We start from the raw sequence: 25,197 nt of genomic DNA, 5'->3' as shown, positions 1-25,197 counted from the left end.
TGATTAGCCAATTCGATGAATTAAATATCACATTCCTTCCAAACCTCCGCGCAGAGATTTGACAGGAACCAGGTGATCTGGATCAAATCCCTGCCTTCATTACTAACCTGGTGATGATAGCCTAGCCACGTGGTACAATAACTAAACCGTTGTTATTTTTACTTTAAAAAATACAGGTAATTATTTTTTTATAATGAACTTAAACTTATACACTATTTCCAAAATGTAAAAGAAAATGATACTACTTTTCATAGTATAATACTCAAACATATACAATAAAATCCTACTAAATCTGGTAGGATTTTCTTTGTGATGGCAGACATTGTATGCGAGAGCAAAGAACGGCAACTCTGTGTGGAGATTGGCTCCTTCTCTGCCATGCTTTCGTGTGTTTTGTATCTGGAAGTATCAGTTGATGATGTATTATATCAGGAGAGGCCACGATGACAAGGGTAAGTACTCAGCCCAAGCAATGTAAGGCTGACCGATATTCTTTGCAAATGCATATTCAAAACAGGAACGTGATTTTTTGAACAGTTCGTTATATTACATTGCTATTAAGTCTACACAAGTTATGTGTTTGTATTTATTTGTTAAGACTAGATGGTATATTTATGTATCCGAACATTGTTGAAATAAAACTTAAACGACGGATTTGTCCCCCCCCCCACACACACACGCACCAACGAGGGTATCTTGGAATCGTCTGTCCGTCTTTATTTCCTTGCGTCTTTAGATATAAACTGTATAACGATCGGAATCAAACTTACACGCATTTGTCCAGGGAGGGGGGGAGGGGGGGTGCGGCATGCGTATACTGGGTCTGACTGTGCTTAAGTGAGGTTAGTCGGATATGAATTTCAAAATGGCGTCATTTTGACGATTTTCATAAAACAGTAACGTGTACCTTCATTCGGTAGCCACTTGATATTTCTTTAAAACGAATACTCCCTTTCGGCTCCACGATGTTTGCGCTCCCCTCGTGATTTTGTTTCAAGATCGTAGACGGCGGAATACAAAAGTTTGGAGGAAAACCGACCACAAATTTGTTGTCTACTAGCGTGACATTCGAGTAATTTGATGTACTGTTATAATTTGTCTTATGATAAACAGTATTTGTGTGTACAGTAATATATATCAAATATCACTATTATTTTATTTTCCCAACGTTTTTTGTTTATAAATAAATTATTTCCAAAATATGTTGTTTAACCCCCTTTCTACAAAGACAAGTCAATTGCTGTAAGTGCAACTTAATCAAACTTTTCGTTCGTATGCTATGATGCTAGTTTTAACGTTTTTTAATATTATCTGTGCAACATCATTTCTGCCCACGATTTTTCTACATATATTTTCAAGTGTACCTAGAACTTACCTGTATGATAAAAAAATATTTTGGGTCGGAATGAATTCGTCATGCATTGGATATATTAACATATACTTAAAATTGGCAGGAGATGTTATGAACACACTAAATTACGTTTCTGGATGAATCCATATATTATTTTCTCAATACAACCGCTTTAAATAATATGTACCGGGTATTCACATAGTGACGTATACAAGATAAATAAAAAATGTATATATTGTCATTATTGATCACTTTTACTGAAATCATATCGTGTATTGCATTTGCAAAATCTTCCATCCAATACAAGTTCACCTGTTGCGATAATGATATATTCCCTATCTACAGGTCTTATTTATAAATAGGTCGTCCAATATGTGTTACATCAAATGTCTCAGTATGATTGTGACGAAACTTGTTAAATGCCATTGTATTAAATAAACAGTTAATGTTTTTTTTTAACTAACCACTGGTATCATGGATATGCATCTTCTAAGCTAACGTCAGGTATTTGTAATCTCTTCATGTATTCCTAATGGCAATAATAAAAGTACTGCTTTCTCATATACCGTGTTATATTATCAAACCGGTTTTACTCCTTTTTGGTTTTTCATTCCACTTATATTGCACGTATATTTTAAGTTTTTTTTTAACCGGCGTGGACGTTATCTGTTTGTGTTTTATGGGTGGATTTTCGTGTACCTTTCGATTTCTCAAGCGGCACGCACTTAGAAACGCTTTCTGTTTAACCATGGCATCATCAACGTCCGTAACTGGATACATGTTACCTAAAATAGTAAGCATAGTACTCCGTTTTAGGCATATTCAAACATAAGTATGTTCATATAAGTCAAAACAAACTTGTAAAAATTTTACTGTGTAAAAATACCTTCAAATACAGTAAATAACGCACACCGGATATTAGCGTTAAGTATGTGAGAAAACATTCAAATTAATATTTATGTCGCCTTTGAGCTTTGGACTTAAAACTGAACAATTCATCATAATATTACATACTGGATCAACTGGGAAGTTATGAAAAATGTTAAATATTGAGTTCCAATAAGAAAAAGTTATTTAAAACATGCGTATCTATGCGAAATTCATTCCAGAAAAGGGGTTTAAACCAATATAATTTGGTAATAAATGAATAATTCGACATTAAAATATCGTCGAGAAAAATAAAATAATCGTGATTTAATATATATTTTACTGTACATATGCGCAAATACTCTTTATTATAAGAGAAAATTATATGTGCATGCATAAAAAATCTCGAAGGTCCATTTATTAAACAACACAGTTCTTGATGGTTTTCCTTCAATAACTGTTTTTGATTCATGAAACAACAAACCGAGGGAAGCACAAACGCCGTAGAGCCGGAATGGAGTATTCATTACAAAATAAATATAAAAATAAAGTTGCTTACCTGGTGAAAAAACACGCAATTCCTTTGTTAAAATCATGAAAACTACGCCATTTCGTAAGTCAGTTCCATCTAACCTCACTTAAACGCAATCAGCTCTAAGATACGCATGCCCCCCCCCACCCCTGTTTGTCCTTATGGTATAAAGTTGTACAAGTTGGAATTGTATAATCCTAATTAAAAAAGTTATATCTCTTTCTTTATAACTTGTGTATTTGTATTTAAGAAATTGTAGGCAAGCTATCTTTAATATCAGTAAATTAAATAAAAAAATGCTTATTGGAAACAATAATTTTCTGAGGTGCTCTATTTGGCAACAAGAAAGAAAACTATATGTTTAATACTTTGTATTTAACATTGCATAGTGGTCGTTCAATTTGTTCAAAACATGCAGCAGGTCATGCAACTAGGATCGAAACTGGACACCAACTTCCGCGTAGAGATTTGACTGGAACCAGCATAGCCCTGCCTTCATAACCAACCACGTGATTTACAGAGAGAGATATATCTTATTGCTAACGGCCTGGAATTAAAACACACATAAAACTCGTTCATTTTAAAACATAAATTCAATGAAACTTAATTTAAGTTATTATGCAATCGTATTCAAGCGAAATTGTGTGAGTTGCTGATAAACAAAGGACCTAACTAGATCTAGTTTTTGTATGCTGCATTACAACAATAAACAGTACAACATTCAATATAGCAAAGGCTAATCACAAAGAGAGTCATTTTTAGTTGTTCGCTAGCGAACAAGAAAGGTTATTAACACGATTTTCAAGCTTGTTTTTGTTAGGTACGATAAACCTCATAACTGCCGAGTCCGCGCCGAGAAAGAGTTATATAATTTAGTTTAAACCTATTTATTTTAGCTCGATTGCATCGAAAGCCTTAGGCTTATTTAAACGCTCTCGAGTCCGTTTCCTGGGCCTAGAACCAGTACTTGGTGTCTTTGGGGGAGATCTACAGAACGCTCCCACGGTGGGGATCGAACCCGTCACCTCCCGGTCGCTAGGCGGACACCATATCCATTACACCACGGCGACCTATAGTACACCGTATATATATAATAATTTATTATTATAATTTAATTTATAATTTATATAATTTATGCCAGAGGTTTCAGTTCTTAAACTATATTCATTCGCAAATTGACACATAATGTGAATATCGTATGAAATTGAATATTTTTTAACGGAGCGTATACAGAAACAGACCATTAAACAATTTTTGAATTATACGTGCCGCGGAAGAGAATGTTTATGAATTATTAAAACAGTCCACTATTTGCTGCGTCTTAATCACGTGGTATTTTTGCGCAGCACAGGTCATCTGAGGCTATTAAAAGATACGGTAAAATAAAACTACTGCTGAACGACAAGTATAGTCGAGAGCCCAACACACTATCGCGCGTCTGTTACGTTACCTCTTTGATAGTGCTTGCTAGCACAGCGGGGTTAAATTTGATCAGGGAACTATATGTACAGGTTCCTGATTTGATACGTCTGGGAAAAGTTATTTTGTTCCAGATAGGTAGAGGCTATCTCTCCTGTCTTTTCAATTGCACGGGTGATAACAACGCAATAACATAAGGTCAAGTTTGTTTATATTCGTAGTTCTCAATTGATATATCGTTGAACATGGGTTCACCAATAACAATAACAAGTATACGATAGTCAATGGCAAAAATGCTTAATTATCGCTAAAACCGAATATAAAAAAACAACAACAACTAAATGGAACAAGAAATTTGTTTTCAAAAGATACTCGTCGTAAATACTGACTTTGAAATACAGTTTGAGATTTACGTTTGTAAACAATTAAATTGAAAACAAAAGTTTAACTATTGTGTTTTTTTTCACTTGTATGTCGCATATTCACCGTATGAAATATGTGTTATTATAGTCAAACCACGCATTAGTATAATTAAAAAAATACTACGGGAGTTCACATTATATGCATCATCACATGGCTTATTATGAAAAATGTAAATCACACGTTCATAGCCGCGTCATTTGAAAATGGGTCTTATGGCGTTTCGGCCAGCATTGCGCAGTCTGGTCAGAGGCGTTGCTGTCTGCTAAAAAATCACTCAGTGTGTTATAGTCTTATTATGTATTTCCTGACCAGATTGAGAGATGCGCAAGCTGGGCTGGCTATAAATGTGATGGGCGCATATGACATAAGACCCATTTTTGCCTCAAGCGGGTCTTATTGTGAATTGTAAATTGCACAGTTTAGCACAATTGTTTTTGATACAGAACTGAATTCAAAATTGCAAATATTGCAAATTGGCAAATAAGGGTAGCCTATCCAGGCGTTCAGGAACGATTACCAAACGAATGACCGAGTCCGGCAAACATTTGTGGTTAGATAAATAAACGATTTTCCTCTTATAGTGATACTATACTATCTCGGAAGTGTTTGTTTTCTCATATTGGAAGCAAAACTGTGTTTATCGATGGTCAATTATGTATTCCCCTGACGATTTAGTGACCAAGTACAGACCTGAAATTCTACCAGATGGATTTTAACGCGTTATTATAACTGGGCCACAATTTGTTTTGTTTGAACATGCAGAGAGTAGTCCAGAATTCGTTACACTGAATAGTACCTACATCCTTTACGCTGTGCACAGACACAGTGATGTAGCCAAATTTCAGAGGATTTCACTTGAATCAGCCTATGAAACATTCGGTTCGTGTCTTCTGGCGTTATGTAAAGGTCGAGCTCGCTAAAACAGCTATGCCGAAAAAGCGCATTAGTGTTCTATACAGATGTTAAGGTCAGAGACTGGTTGACACCGTGTGAACTGCTAGGGTAACAAGTTATGCATCAACCACAAATCACTGGTCAACAGGGCTGTCGTTATGACTTCCTTATTCGTGAGTAAAAGGTATTGCTCGCAGTTTTATTTATTATTCATTTTCATCAACTATCTTAATGTTTATTTTGAATTTGTATAATAGTTGTCAAACATCAAAAGTTTTGTACAGGGATGATGGTGATTGCAAATTTTATTCTATATTTGTTTCTCATTATACCATTTTCATCATACTTTTTATGCTTTCGGATCGTCAAAAAAGGGACACGTTGATTTTATTTTGTTATCGCCATAACATTAATAGGATGATAAGCGGTGCACACACATCTCATCTCGACCGGTGGTTTAAGACACACTCTTTATAAATGAGAATGGATTGTGTTCATTTCAAACTTGCGATGAAAAAAAGGTTAATACTTATTTTGAAAAATAAGTTGCGTCTACGATTATGCAACAGAGTGCGTTCAGCGCTTTGATTACATGCGCGTTAACATTAAAAGATGGCAGACGCGTGAAATTATGAATACAGACATTCGGTGATTTGTAACCATTTTGCCTTATGTACAGTAGGGTAACTTGTCTTTCAACATGGCTGCGCCCAAGGGTGTGTATCGATGGTAAACGAACACACTGAAAGAGGGATTTTGAACACAATGTAATTATGTATGATTACACTCAATACGTTTTTGTGTGTGTTGTTTGATTGGTAGATAATGGCAAGACATATATATAGTTTCTAGGCTATCGCGGAACTTTCATTGAAAGTTATGGGCTGTCATGCACTAAGTAAGGCTCGATTGGTCATTGTCGGCTCGGGTACTAAAATTAGCAATAACCACGCACCTGCTATGCAAATTATTGCGCAATCGGTGTTCAGGCAAAAAGTTGACCGAAAAATGTGGGGTGTTTTTAACGCTTCACTACCAGCATAAAAGAAGTAATCCAAATGAAAAATTTGCATATGTGGGAGGAGATATGTCCAAATAAGCGGTATCTGACCTTGCCATGACCGGAAAAGAAAAAATCATTGCTCAAAAGTGAAAGTAAAAAATTCGATGGCTAATATTTTGCAGAAAGAAGGCAGATTCACTTGAAATTTAGCTTTTAATAAATTAATTATTGTGTTTTAAAAAAAATACTAACCATTTGAATCAGGTATATGCGCGTGAAATAATATATATTTATTTATTTCCAACACCACTATACCTGTTCAGTAGAGTTACTCCCCTTTCCGCGGAATTATTACATTGTTGTTACGGTGAATTCGGGAGCGATCTTTTGAGCGGTTTTACGGATATCGGTACGATAAACACAGTATTTGTTTAGCAGGAAGAGAAATCGTCTCATCTGGTATCGATGCAGGTATGAATTTACTTAAATCACCTAAATTATTGTGTTAAATATGTCAAAGAAAATCTGTTCCAGATCGTACCCGCGCCATGTCGTACCGGACTTGTCTTCATTTGTAACAAATGTAAAATGTAACTTCTGTGATTGATCATAATCATAAACTTAAAAGCTAAGTTACGTTATTAGTTTTAAGTTGATTATACATTTAGGGAGCATTATATTTCACACACCATCTCATTATTAGTTTTGTTTACGTATTAAAACTGCTATAATTAATTTCAGTTCTTATTTCATTTATCGTGTAAGTACCTGTTATCGAACAGCACCTAATATCGGACGTTTTGTTTTGGTTCTGTATGCACATGCGCAAAAGTGCGCATGACGTCACATTGATAAACAAATGGTCACACATGAAGTCCATGACCTACTTGCCTACTTAGCTTGAAACAAATGCGCCAAAAACAGGTTAAAGGAATGCATTTATTGTTATTTACACCGTTTTGTGTGTTTTTTGCTATTACTTTTTGAATGCATTTATCAAAACGTGCATTTACACACCAAAAATCATATTTCCGTTTGCAATTTTTATTTCAGCAAACGCAGATTTTTTCGCCGAGTCCGGGTCACGTGATAGTCATGTGACTTTGTATATACTGGAGTAGTATTTATGAAGTGTCGGGTAATAGGTCATGTTTACATCGGCCGCCATTTTGTTTTGTCTGCTAGAGGTGACAATAATCAGGGAATCATTGTTATGAATTCTTGAAGGTAGTTTGCTGGAAAACTTTACAGATAAATCATTCAATGATTGAACTGATAGTCATTAGTTAAAACAAAATGTTTTTGTCATTTTAAGTGTTGCAATTTTAAGGTAATTGAACGTAATTTCTTAGGTGTTCGATAACTGGTTCGTCCACCATACATGATTAATATACACAAAATAAATGGATATTATTATATATAAAGGTTAGGTTCTAGAATTAATCTTTGCAAAATTGAGAATGCAATGCTAAGACTCTGTTATTATGTGTCGCAGGGTTTGTGCATACCGGTATTGAAATTTTATTTTATTTATTTTTTATTTTATAGAGAACATGACTGACAAAGATCTATTTGACAGTGATTATGATGGAAGTTCACAAATACATGAGCACAGTTACAATGTGATAAGTAACATTTTAAGCAGTTGCATGTTGAAGACATTGAATTTGATGGTTAACAATTATATCCTGAATTTAAACTTAATTATTTAATAATACAGAATATACATAGGCCCCTACTGTAAGAAATAATATTATTGTCGGAAATGTAATTTGTAAGTATGATGACAAAAATATGTTTATTTCTATTCATTTGCATAGATATCGGACTCTGAGGAGACACAACCACCTTCACCTTTTGGTTGACAGGAATATTCCAGTGAAAGACAAGTTGTTCAACAGCCTTTTTTTACAAACAGTATGTGTGACTGCATCTTATTATTAATTTTAATATTACTATTAAAATTAAATTGGAAGTTACTTCATTTGGCAAAGGAATTCCAGTTATTTTATCATATGGTGCTACATTAAAAGATGAAATTTTAATTGCCCTTACAATTGGCTAATTTTGATCTCAGCATGATTTTTATAGCAAACTTTGAAAAAAAAACATTGAATCAGTAAAAGCTTGTAGAAAACATTTTCGGTTAAATGATCTGTTCTTTCAGTTTGTCAGTATCACTTAATTAATATTTGCATGCAGTGCACTATTATATTTCAGCATCTTTGGAGTTCCTTTCATGAAGAAAACAAGCTCTTAATTAATGTATCAACAATTATTTACTAAATTCAAGAAGTTGTTTAAAGATATTGAGCTGTTACATACATTCGCATATTATGAGTTCGAAACTTCTTACAGTAATTATTATAATATTTTTTAAATTATTTTATTATATGTTTACTTTTTTTGAATAGGTGTGTGTTAAACTATTCTAACAAATAGTGTTTCTGTTTCATCTTACAAAAGTATGTAAGATTTAATATAGCAATGCATTGTCGATCTTTCAGAATTCCTGGTGCTGCCATTCCTAATCAACCGACATATCATAATTCTGGATAAGAATTCAGATTACTGGCTGCATATTCAACCGTAAGTGTTTTTCCTGTTCAATTTAACTGCCAGTTCATAAATACAATTTTGTTTAAGAGAAATAATATTACTTTGAAAATTTTCTTAAATACCAGGTTGTATCACATTTGTATTGGGTGGGTGGGGCAGTTGTACATGTTTTGGATAATGTTTTTTTTTTTTTATACTAACCAAATAAGTTTTTATTTTTTCAACATTTATTCTTGTTTTGTTGTACATAATTTCAACTGTGATATTGAATCACATGCAAATTTGCAATTTAGAAAAATCAACTTTTTATCGTCTATTTCAGGAATTTTTGGGTCCTGCGTTGGTGGGGGGTAACGTGTTTCAGACCAGAATCCTGCCGGACCATCCAATTGCAAGGACATCTAACATAGCTGAAATGTATCTGTAATGAATTATTAAAAGTTTGGATAAAAAATGTGTTCTTAAATCATTATTTTAAACAAATTATACACCCAGGTTGACTATTTTGAAAAAAATGAAAATTGACAATTTTTACACAAGGGATTTTTCAATGTTTCCGCATTCACTAACATTACTTTAAACAATGTAAGATAGACAAACCATATATATTTGGAAATGGTTTACTAATATCTATCAGAAAATGTAAAATTTTACTGGGTTTATGTCAATTTTCAAAATCATTGGTTATTGCTACTAAAATGAAGTCAACATAATTAATTTAAAAAAAGATAGCCAACGACATATATGTCAATTTTCTGTTAAATGACCTGTTTATTATCGGAACTCATACTTAAAATGCATGTTGATGCAGTTTTTAGCTCACCTGATTGCTCAGGTGAGCTTTTGTGACCGGTCTTTGTCCGTCTGTCCGTCCGTCGTCCACATTTGGTTTGTAAACACTCTAGAGGCCACATTTCATGTCCGATCTTCATGAAACTTGGTCAGAAGATTTGTCCCAATGATATCTCGATCAAGTTCAAAACTGGGTCATGCTGGGTCAAAAACTAGGTCACTAGGTAAAAAAAGAAGAAAAACCTTGTGAACACTGTAGAAGTCACATTTCATGCCCAATCTTCATGTAACTTTGTCAAAATGTTTGCCTTAATGACATGTAGGTAGAGTTAAAAAGTGGTTCCGGTCTGTTGAAAAACATGGCCGCCAGTGTGCGGGGCAGTTTTCCTTATTTGGCTATAGAGAAACCTTGTAAACACTCTAGTAGAAGTCACAATTTTTGCCCAATCATCATGAAGGTTAGTAAAAGCATTGGTTTTATTGATATCTCGGACGAGTTTGAAAATGGTCCAGATCGGTGAAAAAACATGGCTGCCAGTGGGCGGGGCATTTTTCTCAAATTGTATATAGTGAAAAATGTGAACACTCTAGAAGTCACATTTTTGGTCCAATTTTCATGAAATTTGGTCAGAACATTAAATTTTGTTTCCTTGATATGAGAATTGAGTTCGAAAATGGTTCCGGTCAGTTGAATAACATGGCTGCCAGGGGGGGGGGGGGGGGGGGGGGGGGGCGGGGGCAGTTTTCCTTCTTTGGCTATAGAGAAACCTTGTAAACACTCTAGAAGTCACAATTTTTGCCCAATCATCATGAAAGTTGATCAAAACATTGGTTTTATTGATATCTCAGAAGAGTTTGAAAATGGTCCAGATCAGTTAAAAAACATGGCCGCCAGTGGGCGGGGCATTTTTCTCTATAATTATTTAGTGAAAACATGTGAACACTAGAAGTCACATTTTTGGCCCAATTTTCATGAAATTTGGTCAGAACATTTGTTTCCTTGATATGAGAGTTTAGTTCGAAAATGGTTCAGGTCAATTGAAAAACATGGCTGCCAGGGGGGGGGGCAGTTTTCCTTATTATAGACAACTTGTAAACACTCTAGAAGTCACAATTTCTGCTCAATCATCATGAAAGTTGGTCAAAATATTGGTTTTATTGCTATCTCGGACGAGTTACAAAATGGTCGGGATCGGTGAAAAAACATGGCCGCCAGTGGGCGGGGCATTTTTCTCTATTTGTATATAGTGAAAAAATGTGAACACTCTAGAAGTCACATTTTTGGCCCAATTTTCATGAAATTTTGCAGTGCCCCAGATAAGCTGCGTATCTGCGTTTTTCACCCTATTTAAATGTTTAAAAACGCAAAGAAATACAATATCATGCGTATTGAAAACGCAACTAATTTGACTTTTACGCAAATTCATCAAATATGATGCGTACCATACAATAGCTTCAATCAAATCATTTGCTCATTTTCAGTATTTTTTCTTTGGAATTATTATCGTATAGCGGCAACACTTTCATTTAGCAAGCGCCCGGATGACAGAGCAGGAAAACAAAGTTATTCAAACGCTTTGCGGACTAGATTTCATAGTTTAATAAAGCGTCTGACCAAATTATTTACGGCGACATACATCATTTTCAATCTAACTGAATCTGTTGTTCATTGTGTATGTATTTGTAAAGCGTCTGTACTTTCAGTTTCTATTACGATGCCTAATAATAATGTCAAAGAGTGATCGAAAGACGTGCGCGATTGTTGCGACAAAATATCAGTCGATCGCAAACTTTTTCAAACCAAGATAGCAAGAGCCAATAAGTGCCGAATCATTCATGTTATCGATTTTTTTTTTTTAAGTTTTAAGTTTATATTATGGAAAGTTTCAATGTTTAAAGATATTATGAAACATCTGTTTATTAAAGTAAATTATAATAGTTTACAGTTTTACTGAATCAATGCAAGTGTGCAGCTTATACAGAAGTAAAGCAGAATTAATTTTAAGGTATGCATTTTGAAAACTCGTTTCACCCTATTTCAAGAATGAAATCACCCTATTTTTCAAAATCAATGGGTGAAAACCCTATTTTCGAAATAATTATCTGGGGCACTGAATTTTGTCAGAACATTTGTTTCCTTGATAAGAGAGTTGAGTTTAAAAATGGTTCCGGTCAGTTGAATAACATGGCTGCCAGGGGGGGGGGCAGTTTTCCTTATTTGGCTATATAGAAACCTTGTTAACACTCTAAAAGTCACAATTTTTGCCCAATCATCATGAAAGTTGGTCAAAACATTGGTTTTATTGATATCTCGTACGAGTTCGAAAATGGTCCAGATCGGTGAATAAACATGGCCGGCAGTGGGCGGGGCATTTTTCTCTCTTTCTATATATAGTGAAAACATTTTTAAGTCTCATTTTTGGCCCAATTTTCATGAAATTTGGTCAGAACATTTGTTTCCTTGATATGAGAGTTGAGTTAAAAAATGGTTCCCATCAGTTGAATAACATGGCTGCCATGGGGGCAGTTTTCTTATATTTATATAGTAAAAAAAGCTTGTGAACACTCTAGAAATCACATTTTTTGCCCAATCATCATAAAACTTGGTAAAAAGATTGGTTTTATATATATCACATAATTGATGCCATAATTATTGCCCTTAGATTGTCCAAATTTTCATTATATTATACAAAAACCTTGTAAACACTCTAGAGGTCACAATTTTGTTTCAGATTTTATGAATCTTGGTCATAATATTTATTTTTTTAAGCAAAATTTGATGTTTGGTAATAGGGGGTCAACTCAAAATATAGGTCACCAGGTCAAATCTTACAAAAACAAAAACACTCCATATGCCAGAGTTTTGGTTCAATAATGATGAAACTTGACCAGGATGTTTGTCTGGACAATATCTAGGTCAAGTTTGATGTTTGGTAAAGATTGAATGAACCCACTCTTCTCAGGTGAGCAAACTAGGGCCATCATGGCCCTCTTGTTTTATAAGAGAAGTTTGTGTCAGATAAAAACAATATCGTTTTATAGTAATCAATAGTGTGTTTTACGACATCAGATTTTGGGCGGGAAAACAACTCGGGTACTTTCTAATATCGACCGGGTACGTTAAAGTATATTTACCGTACCCGGGGTAATTTACATGTACCGTAAAAACGCAGTCATAAGTCTACACGGCTCATAAGTCGGGGGGTATACTTTGGTACCAAAATTGGAGATTTTGAGTATGTTAGCTTCATAAGTCGAGTCAGAAATTTTCTGTTTACAAGTTTCATAAACGGACGCCATTTTAAATGTACATGAAGTTGCGGTAGTATTCTATATATTGCACATGACGTCACTGTGGAACTGTTGAACGTAGTCAAAGCCAACACATGTATTCTAAACTTCGTTTAATATATTCAATACGATTTATTGTGGAAATGGAAAATAATATTTTTCAATATAGACAAGCAAAGCATAATCAACCACATAGAAAACAACATAGAAAACTTTAAACAATACGATCTTATGTACATTGTAATATACACAACACATTTAATGGGCGGATAAATGTTACCTTCATAGCACATTAAAATTCCTCGAAACTCGCGTTTGCCAGGCATATTCAAAGATTTATCGTAAGTCCAGTTGTGTTTTTGTTTATCTAATTAATAAATGGTTGCACTCAATAATCCACGCTAGTAATTATCCACAAACTATTTTCCGCTTTTAATCCGATGAAACAATATTATCACTGTAATCCAATCTTTGTACTTTTAATCTGACTGTCAAAACAATTGATTAGTGTCTCGGTAAAACGTGTTTTTTTAACAATGATTGACATACCCAAGAGACCGCTAACTCCACCTTTTTCTCTGAAACAGTTTCAAAGGCGGAGCTATACACATGCTTTTTTTATACAACAACAACAACTATTGCCGCGGGGATCAATCTTCGTCGAATTTCATTATTTTTTTTCATGGAATTTCATTATTTTTTTCATGGACCACCTCATAAGTCGATACCGGTTTTTTAATCAAATTTTGGAGGTAAAAAATCTCGACTTATGACTGCGTTTTTACGGTAAGTATAGTTTAAGAGTACCCTGGGTACATATATGTAGTACCCGAGCCAACAATGCCCCCAGTTTACCATAACTCCACCTGCACTCACCGGGGCTATTAGACCCCGGCAGAGCTACGTCAACGCCCTGGTTTAACCCTGGTTGTCGCGGTAATGCCCAGATGGAGCCCAGGTGAATGCCGTTGACTTCCCTGCAGAGCGCCGGTTTACCGATGTACCATAGCTATACCAGGACTCTGCCGGCATACACGAGGGCTCCATGGGGGCAACACCAGCCACAACCAGGGTGTTGCCGTAGCTCTGCCTGGGTCTGTATGGGCCCTGGTGGAGCTACGGTGCCGTCCTTGTTGTTCCCAGTGCCATCCCGGTTGTTCCCGGTGCCGTGCTGGTCGTTGCTGGTCCTTCCCAGTGACTCCCGGAGGTATTTAACATTTTTATACTTTCCCGGTGGATCCCTGGTTGTCTCCAATTCATCCCCCCTGGAGAACCGGCATCATAGTGAGACTGGCCCTAAAGTGACTGACTTTGTTTTGTCAACGTCATATTTCAGGCTGTATTTTCACAATCTCGAGTAATTCCTCTTCTTTATAAGCGAGTGCTCTGAACTGACTTGAATATGATATTTATCGTATTTAGCTTGATTGCATCAAGTGCCTGAGGCTAACAATAATATAGTCCCAATAATTAGACATCTTTATTGGTTTAGCATGTCAGTCCGTAGTATCGGCCCTTTTAATTAAAACATATGAATTTTGGAATGAACAAATACAAAAAACATGACATAACAACGAAACCTGCATTTAAATCGGCGTTGTTTTGACAAAATACTGGCTCCCTGAAGTAATCTGTATCATGTATGGTAGTTTTTTGTTGAGTCGTGTGGGTTCTTTTAGAGTTGTGGTTATAGAGATTGCGTGAGACTATGTGATAGAACATTCCCACATTATGCAGTCGGTATGGAAAAAGTGTTGACCAGGTCACCATCATTTTGCTGATCAAAAATGTGACAAAAACAGGTCAATATTGCAATTCATCGGAGCTGTTATCAACTATTTCCTCTTACAAATTGTTCATATAGGGTTCCTTAGTAACACAATATCATTTATTTATGAATATTTTCCATACTTTATCGTCTGTTAACATTTTTTCACAGAAAATTACCCTCCCCTTCAATGTCATTTTTAGCTCGGCTGTTTTCGGAGAAAACCCCAGGTATTGTAATAGCCAGCTCGTCGTCCGCCGTCTGATGTCCCCGTCGTGCTAAAACCTTAACATTGTGTTAAGGTTTTGAACATTGGCTCTAAAAGTGGCTCAAAGTGCTTCAACCTACAACTTTGAAACTTCATATGTAGCTGCACCCAGATGAGTTTTACATGCCACACCCATTTTTGGGTCACTAGGTCAAAGGTCAAAGTCACTGTGACCTCTTAAAAAAATAAATTCTCACAAGCTTTCAGTTATTCAAAACTGCACCCACAGCCTAGCGTGGCACCCGTTATGCGGTGCTCTTGTTTAGGCTATATATAGTATGCAAATCTTGAAATTGGAATAGTCAATCGGAAAGCACGGCTCAACAAGAAACCTATTTTCAAGATGGCGGTTCGAAACTAGTAACACAATAGATTATTTATTATTATTACAGACGATTAACATATGAAAAAATAACAAATATAAAGACCAAAGGTTAATTATTATATTTATAATGATTCGTAGTCATATATTTATAAAATATTTGTGAATTAACAATTTTATGAAAATAACCCAGGACTCAACAAGCATATAGCATACAATGGATCTCATATTATCTGCCCTTCTGATGGTTTGTTACTATTTGCATGTGCTTGTTCTAAAAATAGTATCTTAATGGAAAAAACTAAACTCTTGCTCGTGTTGTTCTTAAAATATGTTTACATTTTATTAAAAAATAAGCAGCATACAAAAAACATTTGAATAAGCTTCTATTAATCCATTTAAAAACTTGTGTAACATAATTGAAAAATCATAGCTTCAACCTGGAATAAACATGACCTTCTTTCCAGCAAACACGGGGAATCATGAGAATGATTGTGGTAATAGTCATGGATAACCATCAAATAAATTAAAACTTAAAAAAAAATGAAAAAAACCCACAAAACTTTCCAGCACTTGTTGAGGGTTTTCGTTAAAATCACGATATCATGAGGTGGGCTGATACTATGAGAATAAGGGATAGTAGTCATTAGCAGATTAGTGTGTGTGAATACCCTGTAACATACTTCCTCTTTGGGGAAAAATGGCTCCTGACATTACATTTCATGTTGATACATAAAACACAAACATTTAAATAAAGTAATCTATTCTTGTTCAAATACTACACATTTGCTTAAACCAGCAAATGAAAATTACATAAGGACTTAGGTGCGTGGGAAAATTAAAAAGATCTTGACCTCTATATAAATAAAGACAGCTAGCTGTTCAATCTACTGATGGCTGACCTAATTGTCAGTCAAATGTAAAAAGAATGGTCTTTATAATTATGCACTGGAAAAAAATGCACAACTGTTCAAATTAGAAGATTGAATCTATGTACACACAATAATTGCATTTAAAATTTATAGATTAAAATAATAAATTTGCTAAAAACAGCCTTTATTTACTGATCAAGATATTGCTCAATATATTAACTGTTAGTCTGTTACTATACAAAGACAATTGCTGGTGTAAATTAACAAAACAAACATGTAACCGTACAACTTATTGGCTTAGAAAAACACTGAGTGCTAATGCAGCTCCTGAATTGTTGCCGAACAAAATCAAGCTTAACTTTGCAAATGTCTTGCGACATATATGTTTGTATGTTGATGTTTCGGTCAGATGAATCCCAGTCCGGGTCCTGCAAGATATCTAAGATACCATGCTTTTGGCTATGTCTGCCTGGGACCTTTTCATCACTACTCCATCTCCACATGTTTAACCTATTTGTGCCTAGCATCTAGAAAAAATGGCCTTGGCAAACAGCGTACACCCAGATGAGATGCCGCATGATGGGGCGTCTCATCAGGGTCTGTGCTGTTTGCTTATAGAAATTTCTGTAAGAAATATTCTAAATATGGAAATAAATATACTAGACATCCCTAATTTTGGAAATAAATAGATCCAATTTTGAAGGATGGGAAGAGTCCACTAGGCATAAATGGGTTAATGTTTTTTCTTGCAGTGACTATGACATCAAGTCAAGTTGATCTTCATTTGATCCTACAGGTGGTCTCATCACTTCGTAAAGTGGTTGCCAGCGGATACGGCCCTCAGTGTGCTCACACTTTGCTTACATCACAGACAGGTACATTATCAGGAGATCTCAGTTATATAAAGATCAAGGACCAATAGCAAAATGATATTACAACATAAACTTGTATGATATTTTGAATGCAGAGTCAAATGAAACTGCCAGTGATCAATGAATATTATTTTTTTCTTTCTATTTCATTTCAGCCTCTAACAGGGCTCTGCTGTATTATGGAAAAGTGGGTGATTACTTCAATAACTTTGATAATTTTAACAACTTTGGAAAAGAAAAGTTAACTTCCCACGTTAGTTACATACATTGACTTCTGCTCATTTTTATGATTTAGTTTGAGCCAGAAATTGACCAAATAAAATGTGATGTGATGTGGCTGGAAAATGGAGTCTCTGCCATTAGTTGCCACATAAACAGGTTGTGCAAACTTAAAATTGAAATGGACAGTCAGGAACCATTAAACGTCTTGAAATTATTCATAGATGATGCAGTGTGCTATTTAAGTATGTTTTGCAGAGTTAAATGTCCCATGAAATGAATACTCAAGCATGAGGAAATAGGAAGACATAACCTCTGCTGAAGTAAATGTTTTCTTATCACTTGCAATACATGTATATAGTGGGCTCATTTTAAGGTCAGATTTTGAATCTCTGCTGTTTAATTAGATTTCTAATGATTTTGTATATTTAAAACAAATGTTTGTAAAAAATATAAAATATAAATTTGTGTAAATGTTAAATTGGTTCAAATTTACAAGGGAGTCTTTATATCAGTTAATACACCTAAACAGGTGAAAAAAATCCAAATTGTAAATGTACCTTAATAATAAACAAATGACAAATACATTGTAATTAAGAAAAAATGTAGGTTTATACCCGTATGACTTTAAATGAATAAAAGGGAGCCTTTTGAAATCAACCACTCATTTCAACCTCTATTATTCAGCAGTTATGAGGCTTAATAAATATAACATACAACAAATATTTGTGCTTAAATATATGTCAATTAAACTCAGTTATATACATCAATAACATAACATTAACACTAAAGTGTGTCTGTTTGTATTTGTTTATTTATCCCCCAAACTGTTAAATGTAGTTGTTTATGATTAATGATGATGGGCATGGTGTTATGCGAGGCATATAACAAGTAAAAATTTGATGAAAGGCTTAAAGGGTCCTTTTCACGTTTTGGTAAATTGAAAAAATAAAAATAAAATGTTTCAGATTCGCAAATTTTCGTAGTAGTTATGATATTTGTGAAGAAACAGTAATATTTACCATGCTCTAAAATATCCATTATATGCATCTTTTGACGATTTAAAATCCTGAAAATTATAAAGCGGTGCAACGCGAAACGATGAATAATTTGGAGAGTTCTGTTGTTGTTGTTATATTTTGCGATACTACGAGGATTGCTTATATAAAGTATAAAATACATCACCTATTGTATTAGCACGGATGGCCAAGTGGTGTAAGCGATAGACTTTTACGCCAGGGGTCAGTGGTTCGAGCCCAGTTGTGGGTTACTTTTTTTTCTTTTCTTTAATTTTATTCTTGTTTTTTTACTGGAGCTTTTTAGATCAAATGCTTACATTTATCAATATAAAGCATTTAAAATAAATAATAAATGACAAACTTGGATACATGCCAAAATCTGTGAAAAGGCCCCTTTAACAGAAACCACTTCTTCTTTAAGTTGCCTCATTTCTCCCTAATTTCAGCTGAGGGATAAGTCACTCCTTCCTCAAATTTGTAAATAGACCGTCACTATGGCTGTAATCATGTATCTATGTTATAACCTGATTTGGTGTATCCAGGTTATTAATGTTTATCAAATTTGTGATACTTTTTTCAGCATACAGACTAGGTTCAGCTTATTAAGTTATTTTGTTATTTGAAATTTATTTGACCAATAAAGCCTGTCTATAACAATTGGAGTCTGATTTTTACAGGCTTTTTTTTTTTAAACGAGTTTCACTGTATGAAAATATTTCTGCTATCCATGATGCATTACACACCAAAATAGGCAAAGAATAAAGAAAAATAATCAAATGGAAATATTTAAGTACATGATGTTTGACATCCAATGAGTTCAAGCAATAGCCAATTCGTTGCTGCTCTAAATAAAATGCAAAATGTATAAATCCAGTGGTTTTATTAACTATTAAAATCAAAGTTTGAACTTTCTAGCCCTTATTACATGTGTTAAATATAACATTCTTAAGCATTTTTTGCATTGTTTGTATGTTGTGAATTCTCCCAAGCTGATGTGCAATACAATGCTGTATACATGGAATTCATGGTATTATTAGTAGGTTCAGGTCACACAACACTCTATTATCCTTGTTTTTGGAAAAAATGTTTAATGCATGTTTGTAAAGGCTTGTCTCAGCTTAGTTGTTCAGTCCACATAACGTACTAAGGAACGTTATTTTCATTTTTAGCTCATCTATTTTTTGAAAAAAAATATGAGCTATTGTCATCACCTTGGCGTCGGCGTCGGCGTTGGCGTTGGCGTCCGGTTAAGTTTTGCGTTTAGGTCCACTTTTCTCAGAAAGTATTAATGCTATTGCATTCAAACTTGGTACACTTACTTACTATCATGAGGGGACTGGGCAGGCAAAGTTAGATAACTCTGGCGTGCATTTTAACAGAATTATGTGCCCTTTTTATACTTAAAAAATTGAAAATTTTGGTTAAGTTTTGCGTTTAGTTCCACTTTTCTCAGTAAGTATCAATGCTATTGCATTCAAACTTGGTACACTTACTTACTATCATGAGGGGACTGGGCAGGCAAAGTTAGATAACTCTGGCATGCATTTTGACAGAATTATGTGCCCTTTTTATACTTAGAAAATTGACAATTTTGGTTAAGTTTTGTGTTTAGGTCCATTTTATTCCTTAAGCATCAAAGCTATTGCTTTCATACTTGCAACACTTACTAACTATCATAAGGGGACTGTGCAGGCAAAGTAATGTAACTCTGACTGGCATTTTGACAGAATTATGTGCCCTTTTTATACTTAGAAAATTGAAAATTTGATTAAGTTTTGTGTTTAGGTCCACTTTATTCCTACAGTATCAAAGCTATTGCTTTCATACTTGCAAGATTTATGAACTATCATAAGGGGACGGTGCAGGCAAAGTTATGTAACTCTGACTGGCATTTGGACGGAATTATGGGCCCTTTATACTTAGAAAATTGAAAATTTGGTTAAGATTTATGTTTTGGTCCACTTTACCCCTAAAGTATCATAGATATTGCTTTCATACTTGGAACACTCACAAACTATCATAAGGGTACAGTAAAAGGACAAGTTGCATAACTCTGGTTGTCATTGTTACGGAATTATGGCCCTTTTTTGACTTAGTAACTTTTAATATATGGTTAAATTTTGTGTTTCGATCCACTCGAAGTATCAAGGCTATTGCTTTCAAACTTCAAATACTTACATGCTATCATGAGGTTACTGTACCTGGCAACTTGAATTTTACTTTGACCTTTGAATGACCTTGACTCTCAAGGTCAAATTATTAAAAATTATTAAATTTTGCTAAAATTGCCATAACTTCTTTATTTATGATTAGATTTGATTGATACTTTGATGAAACTACTCTTACCTGACATACCACAATAGACTTCACCCAAACCATCCCCCATGCCCTACCCCCCCTCCCCCCTCCCCCCCCCTTTTTTTTTTTTTTTTTTTTTTTTTTTTTTTAAGATCATCTCACAAATGACCACCACACCCTCACACTATACCCCCACCCCCCCCCCCCCCCCGATTTTTTTTTTATTTTTTTTTTTTTTCGCTTTTTTGGAAGATAATGTAATAAATGTCCACAACCCCACACTATACACCCCTCTTCACTCCACTCCTCCCTCCTTTGTGATTGAAAATGAGAGTCCCTTCACCTTTAAAAAGAAAATAGATGAGCGGTCTGCACCCGCAAGGCGGTGCTCTTGTTTTTTTTGGTATAAGAAGTCCTCTTTGCCGAAATCCATTTTAGGTGGAAAGTGTATGCAGACTTATCTTAGACAATTTTTTACCCCTATGCATTAAACCCCATTTTCCCAGAACAAGACCCATTTTCACTTCGGAAGATATATTCGGTATTCAAGTGTTGTGTTTACTATCATTTAAGGGAAAGCAGTGGTTATTCAGTATTCAAGTGTTGTGTTTACTATCATTTAAGGGAAAGCAGGGGTTATTCTGTATTCAAGTGTTGTTTTTACTATCATTAAAGGGAAAGCATGGGTTATTCTGTATTTTTAGTGTTGTGTTTACTATCATTTAAGGGAAAGCAGTGGTTATTCGGTATTCAAATGTTGTTTATACTATCATTAAAGGGAAAGCAGTGGTTACTAGTGATGGGTTGACCATCATTGAAGCCCTGAATGTAGCCCACCCACTGGCTCAGGTTATTGTAAAGGTAAGTGATGTAATATAATAGCATCACTGTAATGATCAAACATTAGAAAACTTATATTAAAGATATTATTCTTTTAATGCCAAGTGATAAACGCACTGCATCTAATAGTTTGACATGATAAAACAGTAAAATATTGGAGTTGTTCCATAAGGCAAGAGATGTTACATTATTGTTCTACCATTATAAGGGTCAAGTCAGAAAACAGAATGAGATATTTGTATATTAAAAGCAAATATACCCATCTTTTGTCTCACTTCAGGCAATACAGAGTTGCATGCGACAGACGCAAGATGGTGCAAAAACATTCCTCCTCCTTTTGGACAACCTCATTATTAATATCGGGCATCACATAGCAAAGGGCTGCTTCAGCCACAGTGGTCTGTGCAGCTTATCTCAGCCCAGAGTGCTTCAAAACGGAATGCTATGTGCTCGGAAGGCAATTGGTGAATTTGAGAATGATATATTGCCAATAATTAAATCTGCTGTTTATAAGCGTTGTCTAGATTTCCGTGAAGAGGTTCTCCAACAGATTGGAATGTCCGAAGTTTTAAAGCGGGTCTGTAACGCAACCATTATGCCCCACTACAGTGGCCGTGTCAGTAATTTTATGTCTGATCTTCTTGTGATGAGTGTGCTTGGCGGTCAAGAAGCTGTCAGTTACAGCAATATCAGATTTGTATCGCAATATTTTCAAAAGCTTGTTGTGAAAGTGCCTAACAGAGGTTATAGTGAATGTACCACTGTTGAGCCTTTGTTGATAAGAAACAAGGTCAAAGTTGCTGTCAGTGGCATAAATATTCTTGTTGAAAAGGAAATTAAAGCTCTAGTTTTGATGTCTGGCGTAGATTTAACAACAGCTTCTGGTGATCTTAACAGAGAAACAATAAATATTAAACATGGAACACTAACGTCCCTGCTATTGCATCGCAGAAAATCAGTGCAATCATTTGCTGGAACATGCCAAAGATTAAAAATATCTCTGCTGCTCTGCTCAGAAACTGTGCCAAATTATGCTGGAGAGATTTTCGAGAAGCACGGCATTTCTGTAATAGCTTTTGTTGAGAGTGACGACATAGAGCTACTTGAAATGCTGACAAAGAAACTCGCATTGTCTTCCATATATGATGAAATCAGTGACATCAATGTGATTGAGCTGCAGAAAGTTAGTGAAATGACAATTGGTGGAGAGAATTACACTCAACTTTTGGTGCCAGGTCTTATAAATTGGAAACATTTGATAGTGTGTGCTCCAACAGTGGGACTAGTTGACCAAGCAACCATTGTATTCAGCAAAGCGTTACATGCATTGAACATGTGTTTTGTTGATATAAATACTCTTAACTATGATGCAGAGCATGAAAGTGTAAATGAACGTGCTACAAACCCTGCAAATCACAATCTTGCTGAAAATGATGTGGGCATTACAAAGTCTGAAGATGATGAATGTGTAACTGAATTGGATAATGTTGAGAAGTCTGCGAATTTCAGCAAGGGTGACTGTTTCGGCAAGAAGATTCTGGCAAATGATGTTGAAGGCGATAAACTTGGTGATAATTCTTCTGTGATCTTGTTTATTCAAGGCGGTGGTACTTTCGAAGTTCTCATGTCAGTAATACTCCAACGTCTAGTCAGCAAGTGTACAGATGTCAACACGGCAGAGGTATGCAAGGCGATGTCAGATATGTTCAAAGACTGTGTTCACACACTTCATGACTGCACAGCAAAACAAGGCCATGACACAAGAAGGTTAAATGAAATCTGGTCAAAGCTTCAAAAAGAGCAGTCATGTGGGCTCAGTCGGCGGGGCAATCCAATCGACTGGACGAACTCACCTGTGTTTGAGCCTATTGCCTCTAAAATGCATGTTTTTGAATGTGTAGTAGGTTTGATAAAGCAACTGCTAGGACTGGACGGAATAGTGAGCGTAAAGAAAATTTACACAAAAGAGAGTTAAACATGGTTGTAAATACAATGTGTATATATTTGCAATATGACACATGAAAAACTAAATGGTCTGAATAATTTTTGTTTCTCATTTGAAAAGTATGAAATAACTAGGTTCTGACTTCTTGAATATTCTGCTATTGTAACTTGAATAGCTGAAGCCCATTCAGTGCAGGATTAGCACCGTGGAGGTCCAGTGACATTTTGGGGACCACTCCCAAGGCTCCTAGTTGGCCTTGTGCCTACTTGAATGCCAGTACCCAGTCCATTTCACTCATTTGAATTAGCCTACCAGTGCCAAGGCTGGAAAGATATAAATGAGTCGTGTTCTGAGAAAACTGGGCTTAATGCATGTGTGTAAAGTGTCATCCCAGATAAGCCTGTGCAGTGTGCACAGGCTAATCAGGGACCACTTTCCGCTTTTATGAAATTTTTCGTTTAAATGAAGTCTCTTCTTAGCAAAAATCCAATTTAGGCAGAAAGTGTCGTCCCTGATTAGCCTATGGGGACTGCACAGGCTAATCTGGGATGACACTTTACGAACATGCATAATGCCCAGTTTTCTCAGAACACGACTCAAATTGTGACAATGTCCTTTTATAGGTATGAAATGTCATTATAATACTGTAATGCCAATAAAAACCATGGTCTGTACGTCTGCGTATTTAACTACCTATCCAGAACAAATATATGAAACTTAAATAGGTAGTTTTCGTTCGTTTTGCAAAAATTATCTGCCACTTTCTCCAAGGCCCCAAAAAGCTCGGGGGGCCCCTAAATCTCGGGGCCCATAGGCAGTTGCCTACTCTGCCTACAGGGTAACCTGGCACTGAGCTCACTCATATCAAATATGAATTGTGTGCAAACAATTGAATGTAAAATATTATAAGCTTTAGATGAACACTATAAGTGAATGCACCTAAACATAAATACTATTTTGCACATTTCCACCAACTTGTAAGTACCGGTATTATTGATCAATAAAGTAAGCTGCTTAAGCCTGTTAATCTTCAACAGTTCAAAACTTTCATTAATGCAGCAAATTTTTACTGAAATCATGACATATACTTTACCACAATCAAATGCATAATAAATCTACTAAATGTACTTATGTTTAAAGGGACTTTTTCACAGATTAGGGCATGTTATTAAGTGTGTCAAAATATCTTAAATATGTAGATTTTAATCACGGAACTGTAGAGCTTAACTTAAATAAAAAGAATAAAATTTTAGACATACAGCAAATCATCCCCTGAGGGTCTGGAACAAGTGTCTTATGGGTTAAAAGGCTACCACATTAACCATCCATGCCGACGGTTATATCCTATCTTGCATTTTATACTTGATATAATTAAGCCACAAGTTGAAACAAAATTAAAGGGAAACAACAAAATTATTCAATCATTTTGCATTTGTAACGCTTTATAATGTTATCTTTTATGAATTATCATAATTCACAAAAGATAACATTATAAAACGTTACAAATGCAAATTTATTGAATAAAGCTGTATTTTAAGAATGAGTCATAAATGGAATTTTGCTACCTGATTAACGATATCTGTTCATCCGTGACATAGGGTGGAAATTGTTTTTTGGACAATCTTTGAAAAAGTCCCTTTAAT

General features: G+C 35.1%; 1 protein-coding gene across 19 annotated transcripts; it reads left to right on the top strand.

Annotated features, from left to right (window-relative positions):
- Positions 1–327: 327 nt before the first annotated feature.
- Positions 328–24,228, top strand: LOC127843810 (Bardet-Biedl syndrome 10 protein homolog). 19 transcript variants are annotated; one of them, XM_052373627.1, is made up of 9 exons: positions 6,397–6,960; positions 8,038–8,111; positions 8,310–8,406; positions 8,997–9,078; positions 9,371–9,465; positions 14,275–14,338; positions 17,114–17,236; positions 21,548–21,630; positions 21,890–24,228. In XM_052373627.1, exons 7-9 carry the CDS (start codon positions 17,119–17,121, stop codon positions 23,582–23,584), a joined length of 1,896 nt encoding a protein of 631 aa, XP_052229587.1. In that variant the 5' UTR covers positions 6,397–6,960; positions 8,038–8,111; positions 8,310–8,406; positions 8,997–9,078; positions 9,371–9,465; positions 14,275–14,338; positions 17,114–17,118; the 3' UTR covers positions 23,585–24,228. The 19 variants fall into 19 exon arrangements, with proteins under 19 accessions (XP_052229583.1, XP_052229594.1, XP_052229595.1 ...); XM_052373628.1 differs by having other exon boundaries at positions 8,038–8,118; XM_052373631.1 differs by having other exon boundaries at positions 6,397–7,716.
- Positions 24,229–25,197: the final 969 nt, after the last annotated feature.

The sequence above is a fragment of the Dreissena polymorpha genome, chromosome 9 (assembly GCF_020536995.1).
Source record: "Dreissena polymorpha isolate Duluth1 chromosome 9, UMN_Dpol_1.0, whole genome shotgun sequence".
NCBI classification, from domain to species: Eukaryota; Metazoa; Mollusca; class Bivalvia; order Myida; family Dreissenidae; genus Dreissena; species Dreissena polymorpha.
This window is presented reverse-complemented; position numbering and strand designations above follow the sequence as displayed.